The sequence below is a fragment of the Mytilus californianus genome, unplaced genomic scaffold (genome assembly GCF_021869535.1).
Source record: "Mytilus californianus isolate M0D057914Y unplaced genomic scaffold, xbMytCali1.0.p SCAF_11, whole genome shotgun sequence".
In the NCBI taxonomy this organism is placed as follows: Eukaryota; Metazoa; Mollusca; class Bivalvia; order Mytilida; family Mytilidae; genus Mytilus; species Mytilus californianus.
Genome location: NW_026262593.1, coordinates 48,449,649 through 48,476,240, shown reverse-complemented (window position 1 = coordinate 48,476,240; position 26,592 = coordinate 48,449,649). Strand labels below are relative to the sequence as shown.

Genomic DNA, 26,592 nt, shown 5'->3' with positions numbered 1-26,592 from the left:
ATAATTGTTGTCGACGTTGATATCTCATTAGAAACGTTTTTATTACGTCAAAGAATATTATCCAGAATGCTTTAAACTCTGAATACGAAATGATTCAAAATTGCTTTTGCTTTCTTAATGTAGTAGCAGACATACTAGAAATGCAAAAACGAAAAACACATAAATTCCCTGATTTATTTCCAAATATAAATCAATATGACATTTTCAAAATAATAATCTGGAGAACAAATGTAGTATCTCCAAAACTTAATTCCTTCACTCTTAAAGGTTTGAAAAATAAAACGACATACATTTGTTAAAATCATTAACAAAACGAGGTATAATATTTTTTGTTAAATATGCCTATAAGATGTATGTTCTTTGGAAATAACGTATTAGTATTGTTGTCAACCTTATGACTTGTGCATAGTTTGCAGCCTTCTTAATTTATAAAACGCAAAACCTCATGTTTAAAGATTAAAGAGCAGCTATTTATCTTTAAGGAAGAGATATATTTTCCCACTGGGTCTAGAAATTTATTTTATCAAGAAATATTCATTTCACAGAAGCTAAATCCTGTTAAGATTAAATTGTTGCCTCCTGGTAGAGTCATGCTTGTACTAAACGGTATAGGTTTTCCTAATTGAAGAAAGATTTTCAATGAACTCTTTCTCTCTCTCATATGCATATGACCAAACTTACACAATTTTCTAAGCCCTCAAAATATTACAACTAAAAGTCCAAAACAATCTTGAGGTATTACAGCCATAGTTTGCATACAGAAACAAGAAACATATTGTTTGTCACTCATTGCGATCTTTATTTCCCGCCTAATTTTCAATGATAAGAACTTTAAAAACAATATTTTTTAATATAAATATTGAATCGAACAAAATGACCCCCCCCCCCCACTACCATCACAAAAGATGAATGGTCGGTGACTTGTTCTAATCTGCTCCTTAAACTTATAGATGCACTTAAATGTCTCAGTTATCAGGATCAAGGAAAGTACATCAGATGTAAAAGTTCACAATGTGGTCAAATCCGTACAAATGTTCTTAATAGTACAAACGGTTTTGTGTAAGGCATGTCATATACACATTTAATCAACTATAAAAATGAAATTATCTCGAATAAAACCCTAAAACAAACGTCATGTTTGACAGCAATTATTCTCTTTGTCTTATAATTATTGTTTTTTTATAAGAAACCGACTATTTAAAGACTTGATATTTATATAAATTAGTTTGTTAAACAGTAATAAAAAAGAATGGAAAAGATAAATCATTATCATTATGTTAATATCTGTTACGACAAATGGAAAACCAGGTGGTAATTTCTTGATAACATAATATGTTAGTCTGAGAGAACATGATATATTTATCACTTTTAATATGCTCTGAACTAGCTTTCATTACACCAATATATCGATTTTAAACTGGAACTGTAATTTTAATCTGAAAATGTCTTAAAAGAGTGAACAATAAATTAATGAGTCATGTTCAGTATTTCAGTTAATTTGTAGACGTATCCACTGCGGTAAATTCGTACATAACACTTGTAGTCAGTAAAATCTGTTCTGTGTATTTTCAGACTATTACGTAGTTGTTATTTACCTGTACTCATCACGTACGTACTTTATTGTCTGAAAAGCTACTGAACAATTCGAGAAAGACTGCAAGCGAACTGTCTGAACAGAACTAAAATTACAATGTTAAAATGTATGAAAAATTACTAAAACTCTAAGCAAGTCTTACCGTTTTTAAGTTCAGACTTTTCAGATTATATCAATACCAACAGAACCTTTCAGACTAAAATTCAATTACTAGTGGTAACTACGAGTTTTCTAATATCGTCGCTTTTTGTCTAATGGTTTTATGTTAGTTGAATTTTTTATGTCTCATACAGATCTATTGAGTTAAGCCATTTGCAATTAATGAATATATCTCCCTCATGCAAAGCTCTGATTTCTTGCCCGGCATGGTTTTACCTTTTTTTCTTTTCGGTTTATATTTTTCTTCATTTCTTTAACAAGTTTTGGATTTTGAAATATTTTGGCTCCGAGCATCACTGAAGAAACATTTATTGTCTAAATGCGCTTCTGGTGCAGAAAAAAATTGTAGCGTAAATATTATCATTACCACTGGAAAAGCCTAATAGTAAGCTATAAAAGACCCCAACGTGAAAAAAAAAAACTAAAAAAATCAATTCAAACAAAGAAGACAACCAAAACATCCTGATTTATGTACAAAATAATAAACGAACAACAAATATAATTTACAGTACCAACGACAATCACTGCATTTCAGGCTAAAGACAAACACGTACAGAATAAAGCACATTTTTAACACGTGGACTGCTATTTTATGTAAGAATTCTGATTAATTCTTGCTCTAATTCTTAGTTTAAAAAAGATTGATAATGATTGCCATAATTTTCATCACATTGTCGCATCATTTGAAAAAAATCAGGTCGAAATAAAAAAAAAAGGTTAAGAAAGACCTATGTTTCACAATTTGATAGATTGTTTATTCTTTTTTTTTTTAATTTTTCATGATTTTCTATCACTTCACGTTCACAAAGTTAATTATTAAAATATTCCCTTGTTATCTCTATATAAGTGCATGATAAATGTTCCATTGCTATCATCTCCTCATTTCAAACCAGGCAGAACAGGTAAGAATATTTGAAATATATTGTTCAAACATATAAGAAAATAAATGCAGATAGCTGTTTATCTTTTTCTTTTTAATAATTTCTATGTCTAGTTTCATAGTATTGATTTTCTATATTTATCTCTTTCCTCTTTTTATATTTTTTAACTGTTACTACTCCTTGCAACTCAGCATATGCTCTAACTTGATTTTGAAAAAAGTAAAATGCTACAATATTACTCGTATTAATAATTTTGATAAAATCTCTATTTCAAACTACATATGCATATTCCGAAACATTTGTATGCACGAGTTGAATAGCTATATGTAAGATATAGTGTAACCTCTTATTTATAGGGAATGGTTCCACCCAATAAACCGTATGTAGACATTTCAACACTTCTTGTCATTGCGGACAGTTAATGAAAATGTTCGGACAATACTCTTGACTTATCCATTAGGGCACTGGACGAATTTTCTTTCTTCGTTTATTTAAAAAGATATATGTCACATTCAAGCTTTAATTTAAAATTTTGCTACGCAATACCTTGTTCTTTTGATATCTTAAAAGTTTTTCTTTTTTAACGAGTTTTGAAAATGATTTATTTGTGAGGTTAAAATAGTTTACATTGGCCCTAGCTTTATATTTGTATCTGGTAACTCCTATATACTGACGGATTTTAAAAAACCGCAACATATATATCAAATCATGATTAATCTTAATATTCTTGCTATTCACGTTTTCCATATTTCTTTCTGATTAGAAAACAAAAATATATGTTATCTGAAATAATTGAACATGCCGAATTATTGACGTCGTATGAATTTCTTACCACGATATTTGCAATCCATGCATATATAGAAATAAGAAGATATGGTATGATTGTCAATGAGACAACTCTCCACAAGAGACCAAATGACATAGAAACTAACAACAATAGGTCACCGTACGGAATTAAACAATGAGCAAAACCGATACCGCATAGTCAGCTATAAAATGACCCAAAATGACAAATGTAAAACAATTCAAACGAGAAATAATAACGGCCTGATTTATGTACAAAATAAAAAATGAAAAACAAATATGATAATATACAGCCACAACCGACAACCACTGAATTACAGGCTCATGACTTGGGACAGGCACATACAGAATGTGGCTTGGTTAAACTAGTTTGAAGGTACCAACCGTCTCCTTAACCTGGGACAGTGGTGTAACAGTACAACATAAGAACAAACAAAAAAAATCAATTGAAAAGATCTTAACTCATCAGATCGATACAAAGCAGAAATAATAATGATTTATGTTGATGTCTTCGTGAAATATTTCTTTGTATGCATACCCCCACTGTAAGTCGTTATATTTTTTCTATCTGTCGCACAAACTAAACCTTTTTTTGTTTTCAAATCTGCAGTGTTAAAAGTTAACTCGAAAATTGTTTTGAATAAGGATAAACGATATTTTTCAAAATGTGTTTTTCTTTCTTGGTACTAACAATTTTTTTTGTACTTTAATAAAAAAAAAACCAGCTATACATTTGCAATTACATTCCAAAACAAGATTTTTGAAACTTCTTCTGGTAATAATATTTCCCCTCTTCTACTTTTCATAGGAAAAAAATCATAAGGGGTTCAATGCACTTTTTTGTAGATCTCAATGTGTTTTTTCTTAAATCTAAAAGATTAACTTGTAATTCTTAGTGTTTGTTTTTAAGTTTATTTTTGTTTGGTTATTTTTATTATATCTCAGCATGTTTTATTGATTATTTTCCGTGTGTAATTTTTTTCTTCCGAAAAAGACGTAAATGTACTAGTTTTGGCAAAACGGCTTGCCAAGACAAGACAAAACAAGTAAAGACAAGACAATGTATTACAACTTAGACACACGTATGGTGTTACAAGAGGATAACAATTATACATTAACAATTACATAATTATACATTTGCAAGCAAGACAAACAATAAATAAATTAGCGATATCATATAGTAGAATTGAAATATACAATATTTGGTTGATTTTTTTGCAATATTTTGAATAGCAACGTGAATAAATTTGTATTTTAATAAACGCTGTAAACGCAGTGTCAGGCTGAACGACCATGTTATCATACTGTGTTTAAGTGTGTTTCAAAAAAAGCTAATGCTAGGTTCATTGCAAAATAAAAAATAATTGTCTTGCCATATCCAATTTTAGTTACAAGAGTAACAATATTGTTTTTTTTTATTTATAAATATGTATTCGTATTGGAACTTGAATATGTAGTATAACTACAATTCATTGATAAATCTTTTGTAGTATCCATAACACAGTTGTGAAATGAACGTCAAGTGTACATTTGCGGTCGTAGCAGTGCTATTATTAGTCAATAACATAGCAGCGCACGTTGGTTATGGCCCCATTGGATACGCTGGCAGTGGATATGGTCACGGTGGATATGGCGGATATGGCGGCGGAGCAGGTATTGGTGGAATAGGTGGTTTTGGAGGAATTTTGTCGTCAGGATATGGTAATCCACGATTTTGGATGAAATACGTCCCTAAACAGTACCAAGGAATTGTACAGAGATATGCTACTGGTAACATTGCCAGATCTTTTATGCATCAGTGGCTCAATCAGAATAAGAAATATTAAAAATGTGGTGTATGAACTCAATATAAACATTACTCTGTATAATATGATTTTTAAATAAAAGCAGACTTTTGGCACTTGATATTTGATGTATACTATTTTTAGGTCTTGCTCAAAGCCGAATAGAAATTAATTGTATGATTTAGTAATGTAAAGTTCTAGTCGGGAATTTCTTTATAAAATGTCAGACCTACATGAAACCCAATGAAATTACTTGTACAAAGTAAACACCTTACGAAAACATAATTGTTTTTGTTCAACTTCTGTACAATATGATTAGCTACGGAAAACTGATTAATAAATCATGTTTGGAGAAGAGACATCACGTGTGTTTACACAGCTATGAAACCCACACGCGCTGACGCAAATGCATTTGAACGCAAAAATCAATTAACTTTGCATATTTGCTTAAATGTACAACCGAACTATGAGTTGAATTTCTTGTCATTTAATCTACTTGGTAACACACAGACATACACAATTGAAGGGTTTGTTTTAGTACACCAAGTAAAGAAATTATAATCAACAATCCTCAGGAAAAGGAAAGAAGACGGCCCTTTCTCTTTAAATTGGAGACAATTATCCTTGCTCAGTAGCCGAAAGCTAGATCACATGTTATATAATTACTCCTACGCAAATTATCTGATGTTTAGAATTATACATTACAAAATTTTACATTATTACATTTCACAGTAAAATAAATGACTTGATGGAAAATATGTCTCTTTGTTGAAAATATGCGTATTAGCGTGTTTTATAGGACGTCAAAAATAGCATCAATGATAGAGAGAGACGAAAGATACCAAAGGGACATAAAAACTCATAAGTCGAAAATAAACTGACAACGCCATGGCAAAAACGAAAAAGATCAAAAGACAAACAACAGTATACAAAACACAACACAGAAAACTAAAGACTTATCAACACCAACCCCACCAAAACACGGGGTGATCACAGGTGATCCGGAAGGGTAGGCAGATCCATTTCTACATGTAGCACCCGTCGTGTTTCTCATGTCTATACAATGATCAACTCGTTCATACGTATTAGTCCGGAAGCATAATTATGTGTACATCAACTGATGACGGAGAGTGTCGATTTCAGTTAGCGTTTCTCGTTATTGTTACTATACTGGTGACGATTTTTAGTTCATAAAACACTTTTGATATTAATAGTTGACTTAAAATATTCATATTCATATATTTTATTGTTATTAACGTGACAAGTAAACCAATGTTAGGCCTCCGGACTGTTATAGACTCGAAAGAGAGGCGCACCTAACTGGAATTTCATTGTCATTTGAAACATCTGAACAAGGTTTCGTGTCACATGGAACATGCCTCAAGCCAACCTTGAGACCAAAGCATGGTTAAGAAGATCCGTCAAATTGTTTATATCGGTATCTAACATGAGAAAGTATTAACCTTATTGAGGTTGACAAAAGGCGTTAAGTTAAACACAGATAATTCTTAATCTGGAATGCAAAGAACAAACTTTTAGTTAGCCTTCGTAAACTCCCACGAGGTGCAATTCAAATTTAATTTAATCAAAATTTCAATTTGTTTCGTTCAATATGAACTTTCCATTCTAGTACTGCGTTTGTTGTTATAAATTAAAAAAAAAACATTTGAAATTAATTTTATACTCATATCATTCGTGAAATTGTTATTGTAAAATGCAGAATTCATGGAAATTTACTGATATTTCAATGAAAAACGGACAACAATGAGTTCTGATATGTACACAGTTATAAATTGACCGTTACTTAGATTCTACGAGTTGCAAACATCTTCGCAGCATGTTTTTTTTTATATCATAGATAACTTAGTTAAGGGAATTAAACAAAAGTTTCAAAAGAGAAAATTATTTTTTTATAAAAAAAATATTATTCCTGTAAATGTGTCTTTCTTTTCTTATATTCACTCATTTTCTCTTTGTATGAATAAAATACGAGAAAATGTATGATTTCATAGAGCTGTCTTAGTATATCAAACATAAAACTTCCAACCTTTTTTACTGTCAAGGAACTCTTCATTTAGACCAAAAAAAATAATACTGTTTCTTAAAAAATATTTTGAGGAGCCTCAGTGGCCAAGTGTAATCGATACTACTGTATCTCAATTTAAGTAATCGATACTACTGTATCTCAAGCCTGTCATCGCTGAGGTTGTGCGCTCGACTTAAATCTTAATTGACTAGAATTTTAGTTTTCCTACCGACGGTCGTTTATTCTGTTCGGGCACTCCGTTTTCCTCAAACAATAAAAACTGACCTCCACGAAATAGCACAATAGTGCTGAAAGTAGCGTTAAACACTAATCAATCAATCAATAAATAAATAAATAAATAAATAGAAATATTTTGAAATACTAAGGATTTTCTTATCCCAGGCATAGATTACCTTAGCCGTATTTGGCATAACTTTTAGAAATTTTGGGTCCTCAATGCTCTTCAACTTTGAACTTGTTTGGCTTAATAACTGTGCGCGCGCGTGTCTGGAATATTAAATTATAATCCTGGAAACTTTGATAACTATTGAAGCAAATTGACTTTTGTTTCATTATTAATTTAATAGATACTAAATACTTTCATTTAACTATTATTTGTAAACTTTATCAATGATTGTTGAATATTAATAGACATTTTTAATCATACCATCGGAATACAAACACATGTATAAGATTATATAGTTAAAAATCTTTATCTAAATTTAGTAGTATTGTAAATAGGGGATGAAGGCTGTCGAACATGAGAATCATTGTAGACTACTTTTATGATCGTTTGTTCTTACATGTACATTTATTAATACATACAGACCACCCTAGTTAGGGAATGGATGAAAAGATGCTTTGAAATTGTTAGAGCCAAACAGATAAAGAGACATTCAATGACAAATTGAATACCATAGCATTTCAAGAATATGAATCTGTCAGTCTAAACTTAAGATAATTTTCATTATATATTTGCCATGTTGGTTGTTGCTTTGTTTAGGAGATACAATTTCGACCTTCATATATTTCATTAGTGCTAACAATATATATACTGCAAAACCGTCGCCAAGATGTATTTGTCATGTTGCTTGTTGCTTTGTATTTTAGATGATGTATATAGGCTTCAGTCAGCTATCCATTTCATTTCAATTATTTTCTAATACAATAACTAAAAAGTATAATAAATATTACGTATATTGCAATATTTTATTTTGGTAAATAAACAAAAATTAGTATCTCTAAAAAAAATTATAATACGTAAAATCAAAGACATTGAATTAAAAACGCAAAGTGAGACAAAAAAAAAATCGGGATAATATACAAAAAAATAGTGATAAATTTTCAACCTTCATATATTTCATTAGCGATAACGACATATATACTGCCCATCTGTCGACAAGATATAATTAATGTAGCAATATATAATGAGACGTTGGTATAAATAGGAAACAAATATTTCTACAAGTTTTAACAGACCTCAGAACTCCAGATTACCCCAGGTAAGAAATCCTTGTAGAAATTTGTTGAAAATTTCATTTCTAATTTTTGCATTATGAATAGAAGTAATCAACAAATTGTTCATTTTGTTTTTAACTACTATTGAGGTATAGATTTATCTTGATACCTTTTCACAAGATAAGTCATGTGAAAAGTCAGAAAGACAATTTAAAGTTCACTATTATGTGTGTATACCAGGATGTTTTAACGTCTTTACATTTTTCAAAATTAATAAGTAATCACTATTTGCGCCATATAAAGCTTTCAATTTCTAGATTTGTTTATTTTAATAAGCTTTTTAAAAGTGCAAAAGTTGAACAAGTTTAATTTTCTTACGTGATGTGAAGTTAAAAAATAATAATTGAATGAAGAAGATAAAAATACAAGTATTTCAAAAGCATAATACAATTCCATTCTTGGTACATGATAATCAACCTATTCTAACTAAAAAGGAATACTAACTTACAAAAAAGAAATCAGTTATCAAAACATATTATATCAAATTATTTATACATACGATTTACATATATTTTTTTTCAATTCTATAGACTTTGTTGATATTTGTAGCATATAAAACATTATATAAATAACACATAACTGAGGGTGTGATATAGCAGGTTGTAACCCCGAGAAGATTAGGGTTTATAGTGTCTTTTAAGGGTAACAATCTGCGCTATCACCCTCTCAGGTGTGTGTGTTATTTATTTTTTTATACTGAATGTCTTCTTATTGTTGTCCTTAAAATAGTTTATAATGTTAGTCTAAACTTGAAATAATTTAACACTGTTTTTAAATTTTTATCATTGTTTGTTAAATATTGATTTGGGATTAAATAATTGCCTGTTAAATGAATTTGTTCTTCTCAGCCGGTGGATGACAATAAAAAAAAAGGTAACCCGCTGAGAAATTTGTTAGTTTAATATGAAGTGTAATAATAAAATTTAAACCTTCTTAACGTTTTGCATTATACGTATTTATTTCAGAGCTACTTTTGGCAACAGAACTGCACAATGAATACGCATATATATAATTGCATTGTATAGTGATAATCATTTTCTATTTCAGACCTCCATCAGCAGAACTGAAGATGAATACACATATACTGATGGCCCTTGGCCTTCTCTTGGTAGTCAACCAGTCTGCAGCATTTTTTGGTGGTGGTGGAAGTTTTATGAAAATGATGCCCGGTGGAGGCGGCGGTGCTGGTGGTGCTGGTGGAATGGGTGGTATGGGTGGTATGATGGGAGGTGGTAGCGGTGGCGGCGGTGGAATGAGTTCTTTTATGAAAATGATTCCAAAAGGAATGCGTGGCGAAAATGGTCAGGAACCAGGATGGATGAAATTTGTTCCAGGTCAGTTTAAAGGCATGGTAGGAAACATGATGAAAGATCAAGGAAATGGCGGTAACGGCGGACAGGGACAAAACCAAGGACCTGGTAGTGGTGGATTCGGACCTGGTGGTGGATATGGTCCTTGAATGACGGAATCGTTACCTATCAGTATAAAATTAGCTCAAATAGTTCTTATTTTGTTAGTTTTTGAATATTTGCTTCACATTTTGTATGGTCTATTTCAAATAAATTATGTTTTATTTTATTGTCATTTTCAATGATTGAAGTTACATCGGTAACACATAAGTTAACCTTCATTTTTCACTTCAGATCTAGAATTTACTTATTTTGTTACATTGTTTTTATTGTCAAATCCAAAACAGTTCTTTAAAGAAATGACTAGAAGTCTGACACTCCGAAAAAGGGATTCTTACGAAATTCTATAATGACATCTAAAACATGAGCAGATTTCATACAAAGGCAGTTCGTGTTGCTTAGTCTTTAGTTTTCTATGTTGTGTCATCTGTACTATTATTTGTCTGTTTGTCTTTTTATTTTTGGCCATGGCGTTGTCAGTTTGTTTTTGATCTATGAGTTTGACTGTCCCTCTGGTATCTTTCGTCCCTCTTTGATGACATAGCTTTTCGTATGGATTTGAGCTGGGATAAACGGAGTTGAATTGGTCCATGCTTTTTATTTTATTATCACTTTTGACGAGTTCATTACCGTTCGTTACACAAATTACACAAATTAAGAAACTAAGGTTTCAACTTCCTCAGGCAAAAATGATCTTAGATGGATTTGGCTATTATTTTGAGGACCAGTGTCCATTTTGGTCATATAGCTCTGCAGCTGTTTCGGTTCGTAAACATCCTTGGCTTTCAAATCTTCGGCTTTTATTGTTCCTGGTGAAGGCAAATCAAGCAAAGCACTTCGGACGTATGAAATCTATAAAGTATTGTTTTCATTTCTTCACACCCTTAATCAGACATGAGTTTAAATGAAGAAAATGGTGTTATAGCAATTTTTTGTATAAAAATAAGGAGATGTGGTATGATTGCCAATGAGACAACTATCCACAAGTTTAAAGTGGATGTAAGCGATAATAGGCACATTACGGCCTTCAACAATTAGAAAAATCCGTACCGTAGAGTCGGCTATAAATGGCCGCGACAAGACAAATATGAAACAATTCAATTGAGACAACTAACGGCCTAATTTATAACAAAACAATTTACGGAAAACAAATATGACAGAAATGAACAAACGACAACCACTGGACTACATGCTCCTGACTTTGGACAGGCACATGCGACGAGGTTAAACATATTTTAAAGGGCAAACCCTCTCCTAACCTGGGACAGTGGTGTGACCACACAACACAAGAACAAACTATAAAAACAATAAACAAAATCCAAATATGAGAAACAGCTAAAAAACAAAAAACAAAAAAACAAAAATAAACGACATCCACTCAGTTAAAGGCTCCGAACTTGGGACAGGCACATATAGAATGGTGCAGGGTTAAACATGTTTGAAAACGCCAACAATCCCCCTAACCTGGGACAGTGGTGTATCAGTACAACATGAGAACAAACTGTAAAAAAATCAGTTGAAAAGGGCTTAACTCATCAGATCGATACAAGACAGAAAAACATCAAACAAAAACACAGACCGGACATGACAGGTAATTTATATATCTCTCACAACAAAAAAGACACAAAGAACAGATCTGAGAGTACTCGCTGTAACTGGCAGCTAGTTCAAGGTCAATAATAACTTATAAAAAATCATGTATCTTAGACTATGAATAGACATTATATATCCAACATCCAAAGGATTTAGTTTAAAGACGTCATTAACAGTCAGATTTTGTTTGTTTAAATATAAGTTTTGCACTTTTGCAAAAATGACAATTGCCGTACGCACGGACATCAATACCAAACTTAAATGCGAGCGACAGTGACGAGTTGTAAAGTCGAGCGTCTGGCCTATTAAATGCTGATTTGATTAACACCATTAGGTTGGTACGGTTGCTGGTGGAATGATACTCCATGAGGATACGAACATGCATAGCAGCGAGGGCTTTGCTGTTGGTATGATCCCGGGATCGGTAATAATTTTTTTTGGTTAAATCAGCATTCAAAAGTTCGTATATGGTTTAGGATTTTCCTAATGTTATTGTTTCAAAACTAAGGTTATAACTCTTTCATGCAGAGATAATCTTATACGGTTTTGCCTATTGTGTGCGAGGCATCGGTGGCCAAGTGCTCTAAGTATACTACCGTATCAATAGTATGTCAACACTGATGCTGTGATTTCTAACCCTGCACGTAGCAGGTTCATTCGAATCCGATCTTAATTGACTAGGATTGTCAGTTTTCTTGCCGAAGGTCGGTGGTTCTCTCCGGGCACCGCAGCTTCCTCGACCAAATATAAATGGCAGCCACGATATAGCCAAGAGTGCCTAGGTTGGTGTTAAACACCAACGATTCATCAATCAATCAATCAACCATCATGTGCAGGATTGTTTCGGTTGAAACTTAAACGTGATTATTGTTTTGATTTCCAAACTTTTGGTTTTGACGGTACCTGATAAAGGTTACAGCAGATCACTTGTTTTGCGCAGTGAAATCCTTCGTAGTTACGTGTATTTTTTGCATAAACCAGCAAATGAGATATATGACAAATGCACGAAAGTTCACAAAATAGTTATATTTTTCTCTCGCCTTTTTTACTATAATTAACACTGAATTCACAACTATAGTGTTTGTAAATACTTAATTATCTAAATTGAAATAAGACTTTAAAAATTGTGAACGTTCAAAGCGCTTTTCTGTAGTTACTTTTTTCAAACACGCTCAAACCCCAAAGATTGAAAGCCCATAAGGTTTAAGAATTTGAATACCGAAGGACTTATATATGATCAAAAGGGACCTAAACAAGAATGCCAAAAACTCAAGGTCAACTTTGGTCAAAGTCAGAAGTGGTGTATAACAAGTTTTAAAAAAGATTCAGATACCTGCGGTAAAAATTTAAATCTTTTCAAACACCTTTCAATCTATTAAATACCTGATCACAAAATTTAAAGTTCAGTCAACAAAAGTCGACGACGTTTTACATTAGGTGTCTTCTAATTTTCCCCTTCGATCTATTTATATACGAAGAAAAACTTAAAATCGTCTAGTCCTCGATAAGAAATAGTTTGAAAAACTCAAAGAAGAAAGAAACGTAAGTACTGCTATTTTATTATTTTATATTTATATATTTTTTATAATTCTTTGTTCATATAATGTGAATTAATTAATTACAAACTAATTTGTACTCATACATTTGTCTATTACCATTTTTCAATTATCATTGATTAATTAAAAACATTTTACTGAAATGTTAGCATTATAAACACCCGTTCCCTGGTATCTTTGATAATGTTTTTTTAAATTTTTTTTATAAACACAAATTTATTTAAATATTTCAAATTGCATACGTTTGACCGGAAAAAAGCTTTTATAGTTCATGACACATGATGCATGAACAGAAAGAGATGCTTGTCGTGTTGACATTGTCTCAATCTGTTGAAAGAAAGCTTCTTGCGAGAAATACAAATTATAACAAACATTGATGCATTCCTTTATTTGAGTGTTCCTGGTGAATATCATTGCAGAAACGCTTTGGACGCACCAAATTTCTTAAATGTTTATTTCATAGTACTGGGTCGAAATCGCTGCTGTAAGATAGCTTGTGGCGGAGGCTATCATCAGCTCAATAGTTAGTTTAGCGTAACTGACATGATTTATGACATACCTTCATTGAAAAGATTTAAAGCACCCGTCACACTAGACCAAGGCCATGAAGATTCCACTACGATCTATAAAAAAATAAGATCGCGGTGAGATCGTCGTATGGACGGCTTCAATATTCTATGTTTCATAGTTTTCACGTTCATACCATGACCTTGCTATGATCCTGATAAGATGCTACGATAGTAACACGTTCTAGTTACGATCTTGTCACGCTCTTTTTACGATGGACGGCTTCAATATTCTATGTTTCATAGTTTTCACGTTCATACCATGACCTTGCTATGATCCTGATAAGATGCTACGATAGTAACACGTTCTAGTTACGATCTTGTTACGCTCTTTTTTACGACTAATAAGACCTTACCATGACTGACATGATCCCTGTATGGTTCTACCGAGAGCTTCCCGATCGCATTACGATCTCAAAACGAGTCTACTACGATCGAACCACGACTCCACCACGTTTCCACTACATTGTTCTCTTCGTCTCTATAAATATCTTGACTTTCCCATTGTACACACCAGTTTCCTTGAGAAAACATGCAACCAAAGGTATCAAAATCACTTAGAGGTAGTATTGCTAAAAGTAGAGGTATCAACAGAATGAGGTCATGCAATTATCGTGGCTATGACGAAGTAATATCGTAATAAGGTCGTAATAAAGACGACAAGCGTGTAGTAGCAGCGTATTTATGTCTTCCTCATCGTAGTATGATCGTATCAATATCATAGTAGAATCGTAATAAAGACGTAGTGAAATCGGGATAGTCTATTCCATTGGCCTCCCGATTGCACCACGTTTTCAATACGATTCTACATTTCCAATGCTTCTACGCCCATCCCGATCTTACTACGTCCTTACTACGACCTTCCGATAATTCTACTACGACTTTTTGTGGCCACGACTGCACTACGAATGTTTTGAGCATGTTCAAAGTTGGTCGTGGACCTCCACGATCATGAAGACCTTTGCACGTCCACTCTTACTACGACTTTTTTTCATAATTGAAGTCGTAGCGGGATCGTGGTTCTAATGTGATAGGGGTATTTAAAACCATAAGAAACAAAGGTTCAGACTCCCTCAACCAAAGATGACCTTAGATGGGTTTGGCTATAACTGTAAGGTCCCTTTTGGTTATTTTGCTCCACTCGTATTCAAGAACAACATATAATTCGCCTTCAAATTCAGGATTTTGAGCGGTGAATGTCAACCCAGAAATGCTTCATACGTACAAAATTTATATAAAGTGTTATTTTCATTTTATATCAGAATACGTATTTAGGGAAATATACATTAAAGGACCCGGTACTTCACCAGTCGAGATTTTCTTATGGATCTGTGCAACTGTCTCTGTAAATTGAATATTTCTTTGATATGACAAACATCTTTTTAGTATGTACCAAGAGATCTGCACAATGTACGTATATAATGATGTTCTGTGTGCTTTGATATTAAAAAGTGTCATTTTCTCGAAGTGTAGTAGAAATTAATAGAGATTAATGGACAGAGAATAGAATATAGAGAAAATGAGCAAACAGAATATAAAAGTAAAAAAACAAAAGGTGCTATGATATACAAAAAAAGAAAATAATGGACAAACAAATCATATAATGCAAACACAAAGCTCCTCCCCCGAATCAAGACTCTCGTATAATATAGCATCTGAAAGCGACTTCATGATGAGTTATTATTTAAATGCTGACTTCAAGGTAAAAAAGACCTATCAATTATGTAAATGGTATTTTTATTTCCGTTTTGTCATGGTTATGATGATAGTTATACAATTTTTAATTTTCCGACGTGACACAATTTCCATAATGTAAATTGATAATTGTATAACTTTCATAATCGGGTTAATGGATTTCTTGAACCACGTTTTTTTAAGCACAAAGGATGAAACGTGCTACGAGTTATTTAGTATTTTAGTTTGACATCCTATCATATGTTTTTGGGGACCGCAGAGTGTTTCGTAAGATTAAGGTAACATTGAAAACATGTGAACGTATAGATTATACAAGTGTACCGACAACTCACTTATATAAAATATAAATTTAAAATTCATTGCACATAACACTGTCCAATATTAAAAATAGGATGCAACGTGGGGAGTAATTTAAATCTTATTTTACTTTTATTAGTAATATCTTTCATAAGATAAAGGTATCGCACATTCACTTATATAAACGAATATTCTAAACTTAAGTCCATATGATACTACATGTAGTCCTTCATTTGACTTATTAGATTTGAGACAGATCGATTTTGTTTTTGTAAGAGCATATGTTATGTTTTATCTTATAAGAAAACCATTAGTTATTAACACTCTGCTATTCAAAAATATATATTCTTCTTATAATCGAGGTGTATGGGTTTTGTTTCTTGCACCAAAATTTAAGCATAAAGGTCTAATCGCGTAACGACTAATTTTTTGGGTCTTTAATGCTCTACAACTTCAAATTTTATTGGCTTTTTCAACTGTTTTATTCAATCGTCACTGGTGTCTTTTAAAGACGAAACCGCGTCTGATGTCTGACGAACAAAAGTTTAAGCCTGGTATCTATGATGAGTTTATTTAGTACTATAGTTTAACATTCTGTTTTTTTTCTTTTTTTTGTGTTATTTCTCTTAAATTTGACATAATAATTTGTTTTAAGATATTCATCACAAATAGAAGTTATATTGGTATAAAGTGGATAATGCATTCTCTTATAGGAACACATTTAATAACTAGAACGTACCATTTGGTTTTTTTGTTTGTTTTTTTTTATAATCGAGATAAATGGCTACGGATCACTGCATCAAGTTTTAAGCACAAATGTTTAAATATGCAACGAATAATTTATTACTTATAAACTACTGCAACGCATTGCGTATTTCTTATGACCGTAATATTTGTTCTTCATTTGACATAATAAATTTGAAAAAATTATACCTCATAAATTAAAGCGTATATGTAATGCATTTCTTTAAAAACACATTTTATAACTAGCGCTCTTCTTATTTTATTCTATTTCTTATTTTCACTTTTTGCATAACTCGATGTAAAAGGCTTTGGATCCCTTACGTCAAGTTTTAAGCAACTAGCAATTCATTACTATAATTCACCATTTTCAAATTTTTAAATATCGTAAATTGTTTCGTAATATTATGGTTACATAAAATAATATGATCGAATACTTGAAGTGCAAGTTGAAATTGTCAGTATAGTTTCCAAAATGTCAAATCCACAACCTTTTAGCAAATGTGATATTGTTTAACTTTTTTTAATAACTAAATACAGTATAAATAGGCCTCTTCCTATACTTTTTTGGAAAAGTAATTGTTTAACGTATGTTAATCTATAGATGTCTTCTCTAAATTGTGTTGTTGTTGTTAAAATGTGTCTAGTTGACATATCCCTATATTAACTTTTGTTCATGATAAGGTATGGAAATATTTTACGACCTAAAGCGAAGTGTTTCAATGAAATAACGATCCAAGAATTTCTTGTCAAGTAATGTACGGGTTTTTCTTAATGTTACGTTTTTGGAATTGCTCGAATATAAATGGTTATTTATTTTATTTGTTTATCTTATCTTCTACGAAAACTCAGCTTAATATGACCAATCTAATTCTAAAGAAAATAAGTTTTTAACTATCATGACAATAGGGACATGGTTTTTGATGTGTTATGATAACAAAGTACATGTCAACCTTTTGTTATTTCTATATGATGTATGTTTTTGTCACGGACTTCCCAAAGTTTCTCATAAATATCACCCAGTTTGGGAACATAAACACCTCACCTCTAAACAATGAATATATCAAATAGAATAGATTTTCTAGTTCGTACCAACTGACATAGGTTGCAATTAATTTAAAGAGGAACCATGTATATAGGTGACGGCAAAATGTTTGAACATTATCACCAGTAAACCCATTTTCGATCTGAAACGGTCATTTTGATTTTAATAGCCTACAAAGACTTAACAATGAATTATAAAGTCATTTTCAGTCTTTCATCTAGCTATAACACCACGTTTAGTCCATCATTTTCTACATAAGGAAATGCCTGTACTAAGTCATGATTATGAAAGTTGTTTTTCATTCGTTTGACGTGTTTTAGCTTTTGATTTTGCCAGTTGAAAAGGAACTTTCCCGTTTTGAATTTTCCTTGGAGTTCGGTATTTTTGTTTTTTTACCTTTTTTAGCCAATTTTGAGACTTATCCACTGCGGTAAATCCAATACACTTCAGACAATCGACTTGCAGTCAATTAAGATCGATTCAGTCTATGTTCAGACTGTTCAGTAGTTGTTATTTACTTGTACACATTAACATCTGAATTGTGTGGAAAGATACTGAACAGTACTAAATTGACTGCAAGCGAATTGCCTGTCAGTGAACAGTTTTGAATTTACCGCAGCAGATAAGTCTGAAAATTGACCGAAAGACTGAACAGACTGAATAATTTATTGCTCAGACTTTTCAGGTAATGTTAAGATCAAATCGACCGTTTAAGACCAACATTCGTTTACTAGTTCATGGTTTCTTCAGATTGAATCATTTTTTCTATCTAAAGCATCATACGTAAGGTATGCCGTCTTTTTAAAGTGCGTCCTGATACATTGGCAACAACTATAAGATATTTTGAATTTAATCTGCTTTTGTGGAACATCAAACATTAGGTATACAGTCCTATCAATTTAAAACAAATTTCATAAATCGTTCTAAAGTACGTCCTACATGAAATAACAAATAACACACATTGGCGAAAAATGGGTGAATTTAATGCATTTTCAGCAAAATAAATAAAAGATACATACGGACAATCAAATACATCAATTAGAGGCAACAGTAATTTACCATGTTAGGAATATGACAGTTGTTTTCCAGTCGTTCCATTGGTTGATGTAGTCTAACGTTTATCTTTTGTCACGCTTTATGGACTTCTCCTTTTAAATTTATCTTGGAGTTCGATATTTTTGTTTTTGCATTTTTTACCAATGTTTAAATCTAATAATTCATTAAGAAGTCAAACCAAGTTAACAGAAAGACTTGAGATGAAGGTTAAATAGTGCTGCTCCACTAGTCGCTTTCGTCGTGTTATTCAATTACGACGAATATACCAAACAAAGAAATGAAGTTATTACAACTGATCATACCCGTGGTCATTTGGGAAAGAGACGTCCAATGACAATTGAAAAAACTATGATGGCCTGTATATTACCTTCAAAGAGATAGCTGCAACTTTTGCTTTCAGAATTAATCTGTAATCAACAACCTTCGAAAGACAATAAACGAACGTTTTTGTAGAAATAGAGAGGTTTTTACTAAGTACTATTTGTCTCTTCCTACCCTATCTGGAACTGAAAATGAAAACGGGGAATGTGTCAAAGAGACAACAATCCGACCAAAGAGCAGAAAACAGGGCAAGGCCAACAAAGTATTCATATCTGAATTTTACATTTTAGTATTAAACCTTGGAAATTTTGGTATTCGCATCTGATTCACATCGCTGCCAGACTGGGAAATATTAAACCAAACAGAAATTAGTTTTAACAATATTGTTTTCTTTAATATTGTTTTAAACGATACTTTTTTGTTCTATCTTATTAGATTTTGGTCTGACTTATACGAGATTTGAATATCGGTAAACTACTGTTACCTTTATTTACAATAATGACGATTTTAGATAGATGTGCACGCGACACATCATTTATAATGTGTGCAAACCGCCATTAATCAGCCAACTGATGTTTTAGAAATGTACATTTAAGATTTTTGTTTCATTAGAAAATTTTAAATCTAAGCCAATTCTATACGTTCCAACTCACATTAGTACATAATATTAACTTACGATATTTTTATATTTTTATCAAGAATGAACTGTTGTTATCTACGAGCTGGAAGACGAATCGGAAACCTGTATAGCATCTATGGAAAGGTCATTAGTAGAAATCCAATACCTACGATTATTTTATCGGTTTTTCTAAATGCCCTATTGGGAATAAATATCAAATGGATGCAGGTATTTGATGATTATGACACATCTTATCTTCCACGTCATAGTGAGGCAAATATGGATGCACAGAAAGTAAAATCCTTCCTAACTAATAGCGATTTTGATGATATGTTTTGCCATCAGCTAAATGGTGATGAAATATACGGAAGTGTGGTGTTCAGCGTGGATGACAATATTATTGCAAAAAGTTTCAAAAATGAAATTTCGAAATTCCATAAAACAGCCATGAACATTCAAGTCAAGTCGTCAGATATGAAAATTCATACTATTGAAGATTTTTGTGTCAAAAACAATGGCAAATGTTTCATTCTAGGGTCATGGTATCTTGAGGACTATTTCTGGGATCATTTTGAAGCGAATAACATAACGTATCCATACTTCAAAGATCAGAAAGGGATTATTCATATGAGTTATCAACAATTTGGAAAAGTTACAGTTCGAAATGGAGTACTTAAATCAGCAGGATCGCTTCGAATGACATACTATTTGAAGCAGGACACGTCAGTAAACAAGGATTTATCAGTTCAGTGGTCGAAACAATTTGTTCATGATCTGTTACAGTTAAAGAACAATACAATTAAATTTATAGTATCTAACTCCGAAACCATGGCAACTGATATTGGTAGAAATACAGTTTGGGATCCACAATTCTTTGTCGTGGTATTCCTTGCGATGGCAATGTATTCATTTTTAGCTACTGTCAGCGGGAATTGTTTAACTCAACGAGGTCTCCTTGGAATCGCTGGTGTTCTTTCAACTGTCATATCCATACTTGGTGCATCTGGTTTCTGTGCTGTTATAGGAGTGGAATATGTTAACATTGGCAGTATCATGCCTTTTATAATCCTTGGTAAGAATAATCAGCTAAAGGTTCTAAAACGGATTTCGTTTAAAAAAATGATGTATTATGTAATGTTTTATACAATTTAGCCTTTTCGTTTGTTTTTATATTTATTTACTGGCAATGAATTTATTCAGGTACTTTTCTTAGTCATTTTAATGAACTTTCGCAGACTGATTGCGACAGGCTTGTTGTTAGGAATTATTTTGGGGTTATACTACCAAAAGGGGGTGCTAAAAAATAAACGAAAACTCTAAGAATAGGTAAAATGTAATTATATTTATTATGATACAATTTATTTAAATACTGATTTTTTTTTCAATATTACCGTGTACAACATTGGACTTTTCAACAGGTACTACTTTTTGGTAACGTTTATTTTATATTACTGTTAAATTGTTCTTGTAGTGAAAACATGTAATATAAAAATAAGAAAATGTGGTATGACTGCCAATGAGACAGACTTCCACTAGAGACAAAATTAAGTTGTTGTAAACAACTATTGAACACCGTTCTACCTTCAACAATGACCAAAACCCATACCGAATAGCAAGAAATGATAAAATGTAAACCACGTAAAAAAAGAAACCATCACTTAAAACAAATAAGATAGACAGCAACCAATGACAACCACTGAATTACAGGCTCTTATCTTATCGTATCTTATGTACATTTTTGCATTATAGGAATAGGACTATACAACCTGTTTGTTCTCCTCTCTGGTCTTAACCGAGCTCCTGTAAAGGGAGCAGTAGAGGAGAGAATCGGCAGTGCAATGAGAGATACCGGGGTCTCCATTACTATTTCTTCTCTGACAGATATTACGGCTTTGCTGATAGGTGCTTTGATGACAGATCTCACAGTCATTCGAAATTTTTGTTTTTTTACAGGTAATATAATAAGTTTTTATTTTTCATGTGCATATTCTCTATTCTCTATTTTGATATCACCCATTCAGATAAAAAGTATATCAAAGAGGAACGCCGATCTACGTATTCTATACAACAGAAGAATTAGTATCATACAGTTTTATTATGCATGTATTCCTAATATAAATAATGAAAATAAAACAATTCTGATATTTGTATTCTTCGCCTTCGCATATAACATAACAGAATTTTCAAACGGGGTTTATTTATATAAAGCTTTGGCGGCTTGTTTCGATTGACCGCTTCTTTACGGGTACCACTAGCTGCGAATGATTTGATTACCTTTTCAGAACACCCGAGACTAACCCCGGTTTTTTGGTGGAGTTCGTTTTGCTCAGTTTTCTCTGTATTGTATTGTCGAATGTTGTATCTTTTCTCGTTGTTTTTCTTTTGAACAACGTATTGTCTGTTTTTTTACTTATAATTTTTGTTGACCCGTATATATCTTTGGCCTCTTTTTTAATTCCAAGACCCCAATTTATGCAAAATCAGAACAAGAACAGCAATCAACGATTATTTCTATATCAACTTGTAGAATCGTAAATATAGAAAAGAGAAAAAATCAATTAAGAATAGTAAGTTTTGATTGGGTAAAAAATAAGTCTTTATACGTGCCAGTTGTTATTCGTTTTTTTGTTTTTTTTCTTCCTTTGTTTCTTCTTTTTCAATTGTTTGTTGAACAGCCTTGCGAGTTTTAACAAAAAGTTTGTTTTTTCAGATCGTATAACCATTTCTGAAAAGATTTCAACAATATTTCTAACGAAAATCAGCTTACATTAAAAATGATATGTCTTTACCTGTGTAGCTCAATAAATCATGTCTGTTGTTTAATTTAAATTTAAAAACCGAACATGTACGTTTACTTTATTTTCAGGCTCGGCAGTTTTCCTATGCTTCTTCAACCAAATGACTTTTGTCCTAGCCTGTGCAGTTTTACACGAGAGACGAGTGGCCGGTTCCATGCATTGCATTACCTGTCAGACTGTCTATACTGCTGAGCAGATGAAAACGGCTCATTATAGAAACAAATTGACAATAGTCTGCTGTAGTGGCCACGAACCTGAAAAGTCAGATGATCTCCAAAGTTATGTCGAAATGCTTCCAGCTAGAACATTACCCAAATGTTTACTTAACATACCAGTTAAGGTTATTATTCTCTTCCTTTACTTGGGGTATATTACATTTTCTATCTGGAGTACAACGAATCTTGGAGTAGGGTCTCAATTTACCGATGTGCTTCGTCAAGACTCGATTTCTTATCAATTTAACAACATTGAAAAGGAGAACTTTGGAATGACAACAATAGTGTCGTTTAATATACAAGGTCACCTTGATTATAGCCGTTCTGATGTACACTTAAAAGTAGACGACATGCTTCAATCTGCCAAAAAAAATACTTTTTTTGACAAGAAGTTTGAAATCAATTGGCTTAAAGAATTTAACGACTCGTACTTAAACGAAAATATTACTGAGATCGAATTTATTGAGAAACTACATTTATTTGTTAAAAACAATCCGATGTTCAAAAATGATATTGTTTTCGACAGCAACAAAACACATGTTTTATTTTCAAGATTCTATGTGATGACGAATGATATAAAAAGTCCTAGAGACCAAAAGCTGCTGTTGGAAGAATCGCGCATAATAGCAAGAAATTCATCTCTTAATGTCCTACCGTTTAGCACTCAATTTGTATATTTTGAACAAAATGAATCGGTTCTTTCCAAAGCAATCTTGCAAATCGGCTTCACTTTCGCAGCATGCACATTAGTTTCATTTATATTGATACTCGATCCAATATTGATTGTGTTTCTGGTTTTGACTGTTGCTTCAATCATAGTGGGAGTCTTCAGTCTAATGTCAATCTGGAATCTAAATCTAAATTTATTCACAATAGTTTACGTCATAATATGTACAGGATTTTCCTTTAACTTCGTTGCCTATTTCTGCAAGTCTTTTATACATTCTCAAAGATTTGACAGGCAGGGTAAAGTTAATGATGCTATCATACAAACTAGCGGTACGATTATTAATTCAGCAATTTCTACAGTGATAAGTATTGTCATCCTACTGTTTTCACGGTCCGAAATATTCACATCGTTTTTCAAAATTGTCTTGTTTGTTATCCTTTTGAGTGTTTTCCATACGATTTTTGTTCTGCCAGTCATATTATCGGTAACTGGACCAATACATGACAATATGGAAATGAAGTCAAATCAAAGAACTTCATCTCGGACACCATTATTTCCGTCTCGATCTGCAGCCACGTGGTCTATTACATCCGGTGGTGTGAATGCTCTAGATAATAATTTCAAACGGCTAAAGCTTGTTTCCGAAGAGAAGGTACACTGACACATTCAAATTCTCGGTACCTTGTTATGATTTTACTAAGCTATCTATAATACTGATTTTTTCTTGTAAAAACTTTCTTGTTATGCTTGCGTTATATGTATTAAACTATCACTACTATTAAATATTCTTTCATTTTATAACACTCTTTGCTCTGTACTGGATAAAAAACGGAAGATACCGAAGGGAAAATTAAAGCTCACCAGTCAAAGAGAGACAGACAAAATCCTGGCAAAAAACTAAAACTATGAAAGACAAACAACAGTTTATAAAACGCTTATGTACATGAAAGCCTAAAGACTGAGCAACACGAACCCCACCAAAACAAAGGGTGATCTCAGGTACTTCGAAAGATCCTGCTCAATTTGTGCTTTTTTTCTCAGTCTTTGTTTTTTAAATCATTTTGTAAATAATTACGATCATACACATATGTCCTAACAAATATATGCAGTTGCAAAGAAAGCATATGGTTTATCAATTCACAACACTAATTTAATATGCTACCATGAAAGTTTCTAAGCACAAAATTTGGGCGTTTTTTTGCCTCTCTTCATCTCAATGTCTCACAAAAATAAATTAACGCCAAATGATACCGCTTTTATTGCTTTTATCTATCTCAAAGTCTGATATTAAAATAAGACAAAAGGATTTAGCTTTCAGAGATTTAATTTAACTCTCATGAAAAATTAAAAGCAGTAGGATATCGCGTTTATTTCTGTTCCTCATCTAATATATGCTTGATGTCAATCACGCTACATTCGTGCATTGAAGAACACGACTATGTATTTTTGGCCTAAAAAATAAAGTGTTACAATCAGGATATTGTAGTTTAAAGGTATTTGTTATGTGTAACTATGTAAATATTTACAAAACAAACTGCAATCTCTTCAAATTAGAGAATATTTACAGAAATTTTACGGTCGCATGATAGTAAAAAATCCAAGTTATATACACAAATGACGAAATTTACATATTTTTACACTTACACACTCCATTTGTTATTGGTCAACGGGAATTATTAAGTCTCATAAACATATTTATGTGAAAGGTGTTACTCATATATACAGACATCGTAAATTATTTCATTGGTTCTTGTATGTGCTTTTTATTTGCAGGTCTAAAAAATATCTAAAATGTGACCAAAATTGTTTTTTTTTTCTCGAAAATGCGTAGAAGGGCCTTAACCGTGACGCAACAACTTCATTGATTGTGACGTCATGAACGGCAAATTATGAAAAATCGACGCAACATATATTCACATACAACTGATTTCGATAATACTTTTCAGTAGTCTTCGAACGCCAAATATATATAAAGTGTTGTGTTAGATAAATTTTCTGTTCATCGATTTGTATTCTCATGCGCAATGCTATTCAGAATTGATAATTCACTTGTTAACAGTAGTAATTAACTATAGTTTCGACCATTATGATGTGTTTCTTTGAAGTGTCCTATATCATCGGCCATTATGGTACATATCTTTAATCTGTCTTATATTATCGCCCATTATGATGCATTTCTGTGAACTGTGTTATATAATCGACCATTATGGTGTATTTCTGTGAATTGTCTTATATGATCAACCATTATGGTACGTTTTGTGAACTGTCTTATATCATTGACCATAATGGCGCATTTCTGTCTTAAAAGAATCAATGGTTATGAGTTGGAAATTTAAAAGCAACTATGATTTAATTAATTGAAAACTAAATAACGATTAACCTCGCTATTCCCTCTTAACAAAAGACTAGCATCATGTTTCTTACGTCTCTATTTGTAATAAGTTGGACAAGAGAGGTTTTTTTGCGTTTTGACTAAAACCATCTTTTGTACAAAGCACTGTTATCAGTCGCTTGCCCTGTAGAGTAATTTGTCCTATCGTTATTCCATGACCGGTCAAAAACACCGTTCAATCTTTTTTTCTCATATTTTATATTTATATACATGTATACTATATTGCATATAAAAAGTTGTAGTACTTATGCCAAAAAATACATACATAAGAATGTAATAAATCGTTTAATTGTACATCAAATAATTAATCGACGTTTCGTAACTGACCATATAGGTAAACATAAGTACAAACAAGTTATATTGAGGGACCTCCAAAAGGTAATTGTTTTAACACTGAATGTTAATTATTCTTAAAATTTCAAATATTTTAAGTGCAGTTAAGTTGATTTTCATTTTAAATATATATTAAGTCAGATTATTTATTTAAACAACATCTAAATATGCAAACACAATAATTTACGTAGTAGAGAATTGATAAGAAGTAGTGGATTCGTAAACGATAATCAACGAGCGACTTTAGTATGTATGCTACCACAGTGAGAAAGCAAATATAACAAGTATATGACAAAAAGAATAATTGCTGTCATACATCAGGTTTTGGGCGGTAGGTTGGGGGTTTGGGGTGTTATTTGAGATTATTTCATTCTTATACTTAATAAGATATGTAAATGAGCAGACTTACACAAGGTCGTGTGTATAACTAAGAACGTATTATGGATCTGACCACATTTTGAACTTTGACATATGATTTACTTTCCTTGATCTTGACACCGGAGACACTTAAATACATCTA

General features: G+C 32.1%; 2 protein-coding genes and 1 long non-coding RNA gene across 3 annotated transcripts; all 3 read left to right on the top strand.

The window, feature by feature from the left end:
* Positions 1-2,594: 2,594 nt before the first annotated feature.
* On the top strand, positions 2,595-5,343 carry LOC127720989 (uncharacterized). The gene is made up of 2 exons (XR_007991019.1): positions 2,595-2,655; positions 4,929-5,343. It is a non-coding gene; the product is annotated as an uncharacterized LOC127720989 (long non-coding RNA).
* A 3,338-nt stretch (positions 5,344-8,681) lies between these two features.
* Positions 8,682-10,344, top strand: LOC127720988 (uncharacterized). Its single transcript, XM_052227706.1, has 2 exons — positions 8,682-8,750; positions 9,814-10,344. Exon 2 carries the CDS (start codon positions 9,836-9,838, stop codon positions 10,223-10,225), a length of 390 nt encoding a protein of 129 aa, XP_052083666.1. The 5' UTR covers positions 8,682-8,750; positions 9,814-9,835; the 3' UTR covers positions 10,226-10,344.
* Positions 10,345-13,157: 2,813 nt separating this feature from the next.
* LOC127720228 (patched domain-containing protein 3-like) lies at positions 13,158-24,130 on the top strand. The gene is made up of 4 exons (XM_052226713.1): positions 13,158-13,310; positions 19,745-20,736; positions 21,414-21,617; positions 22,531-24,130. The coding sequence occupies exons 2-4, from the start codon at positions 19,746-19,748 to the stop codon at positions 24,006-24,008; spliced, it is 2,673 nt and encodes an 890-aa protein (XP_052082673.1). The 5' UTR covers positions 13,158-13,310; position 19,745; the 3' UTR covers positions 24,009-24,130.
* The last annotated feature ends 2,462 nt before the right edge of the window (positions 24,131-26,592 follow it).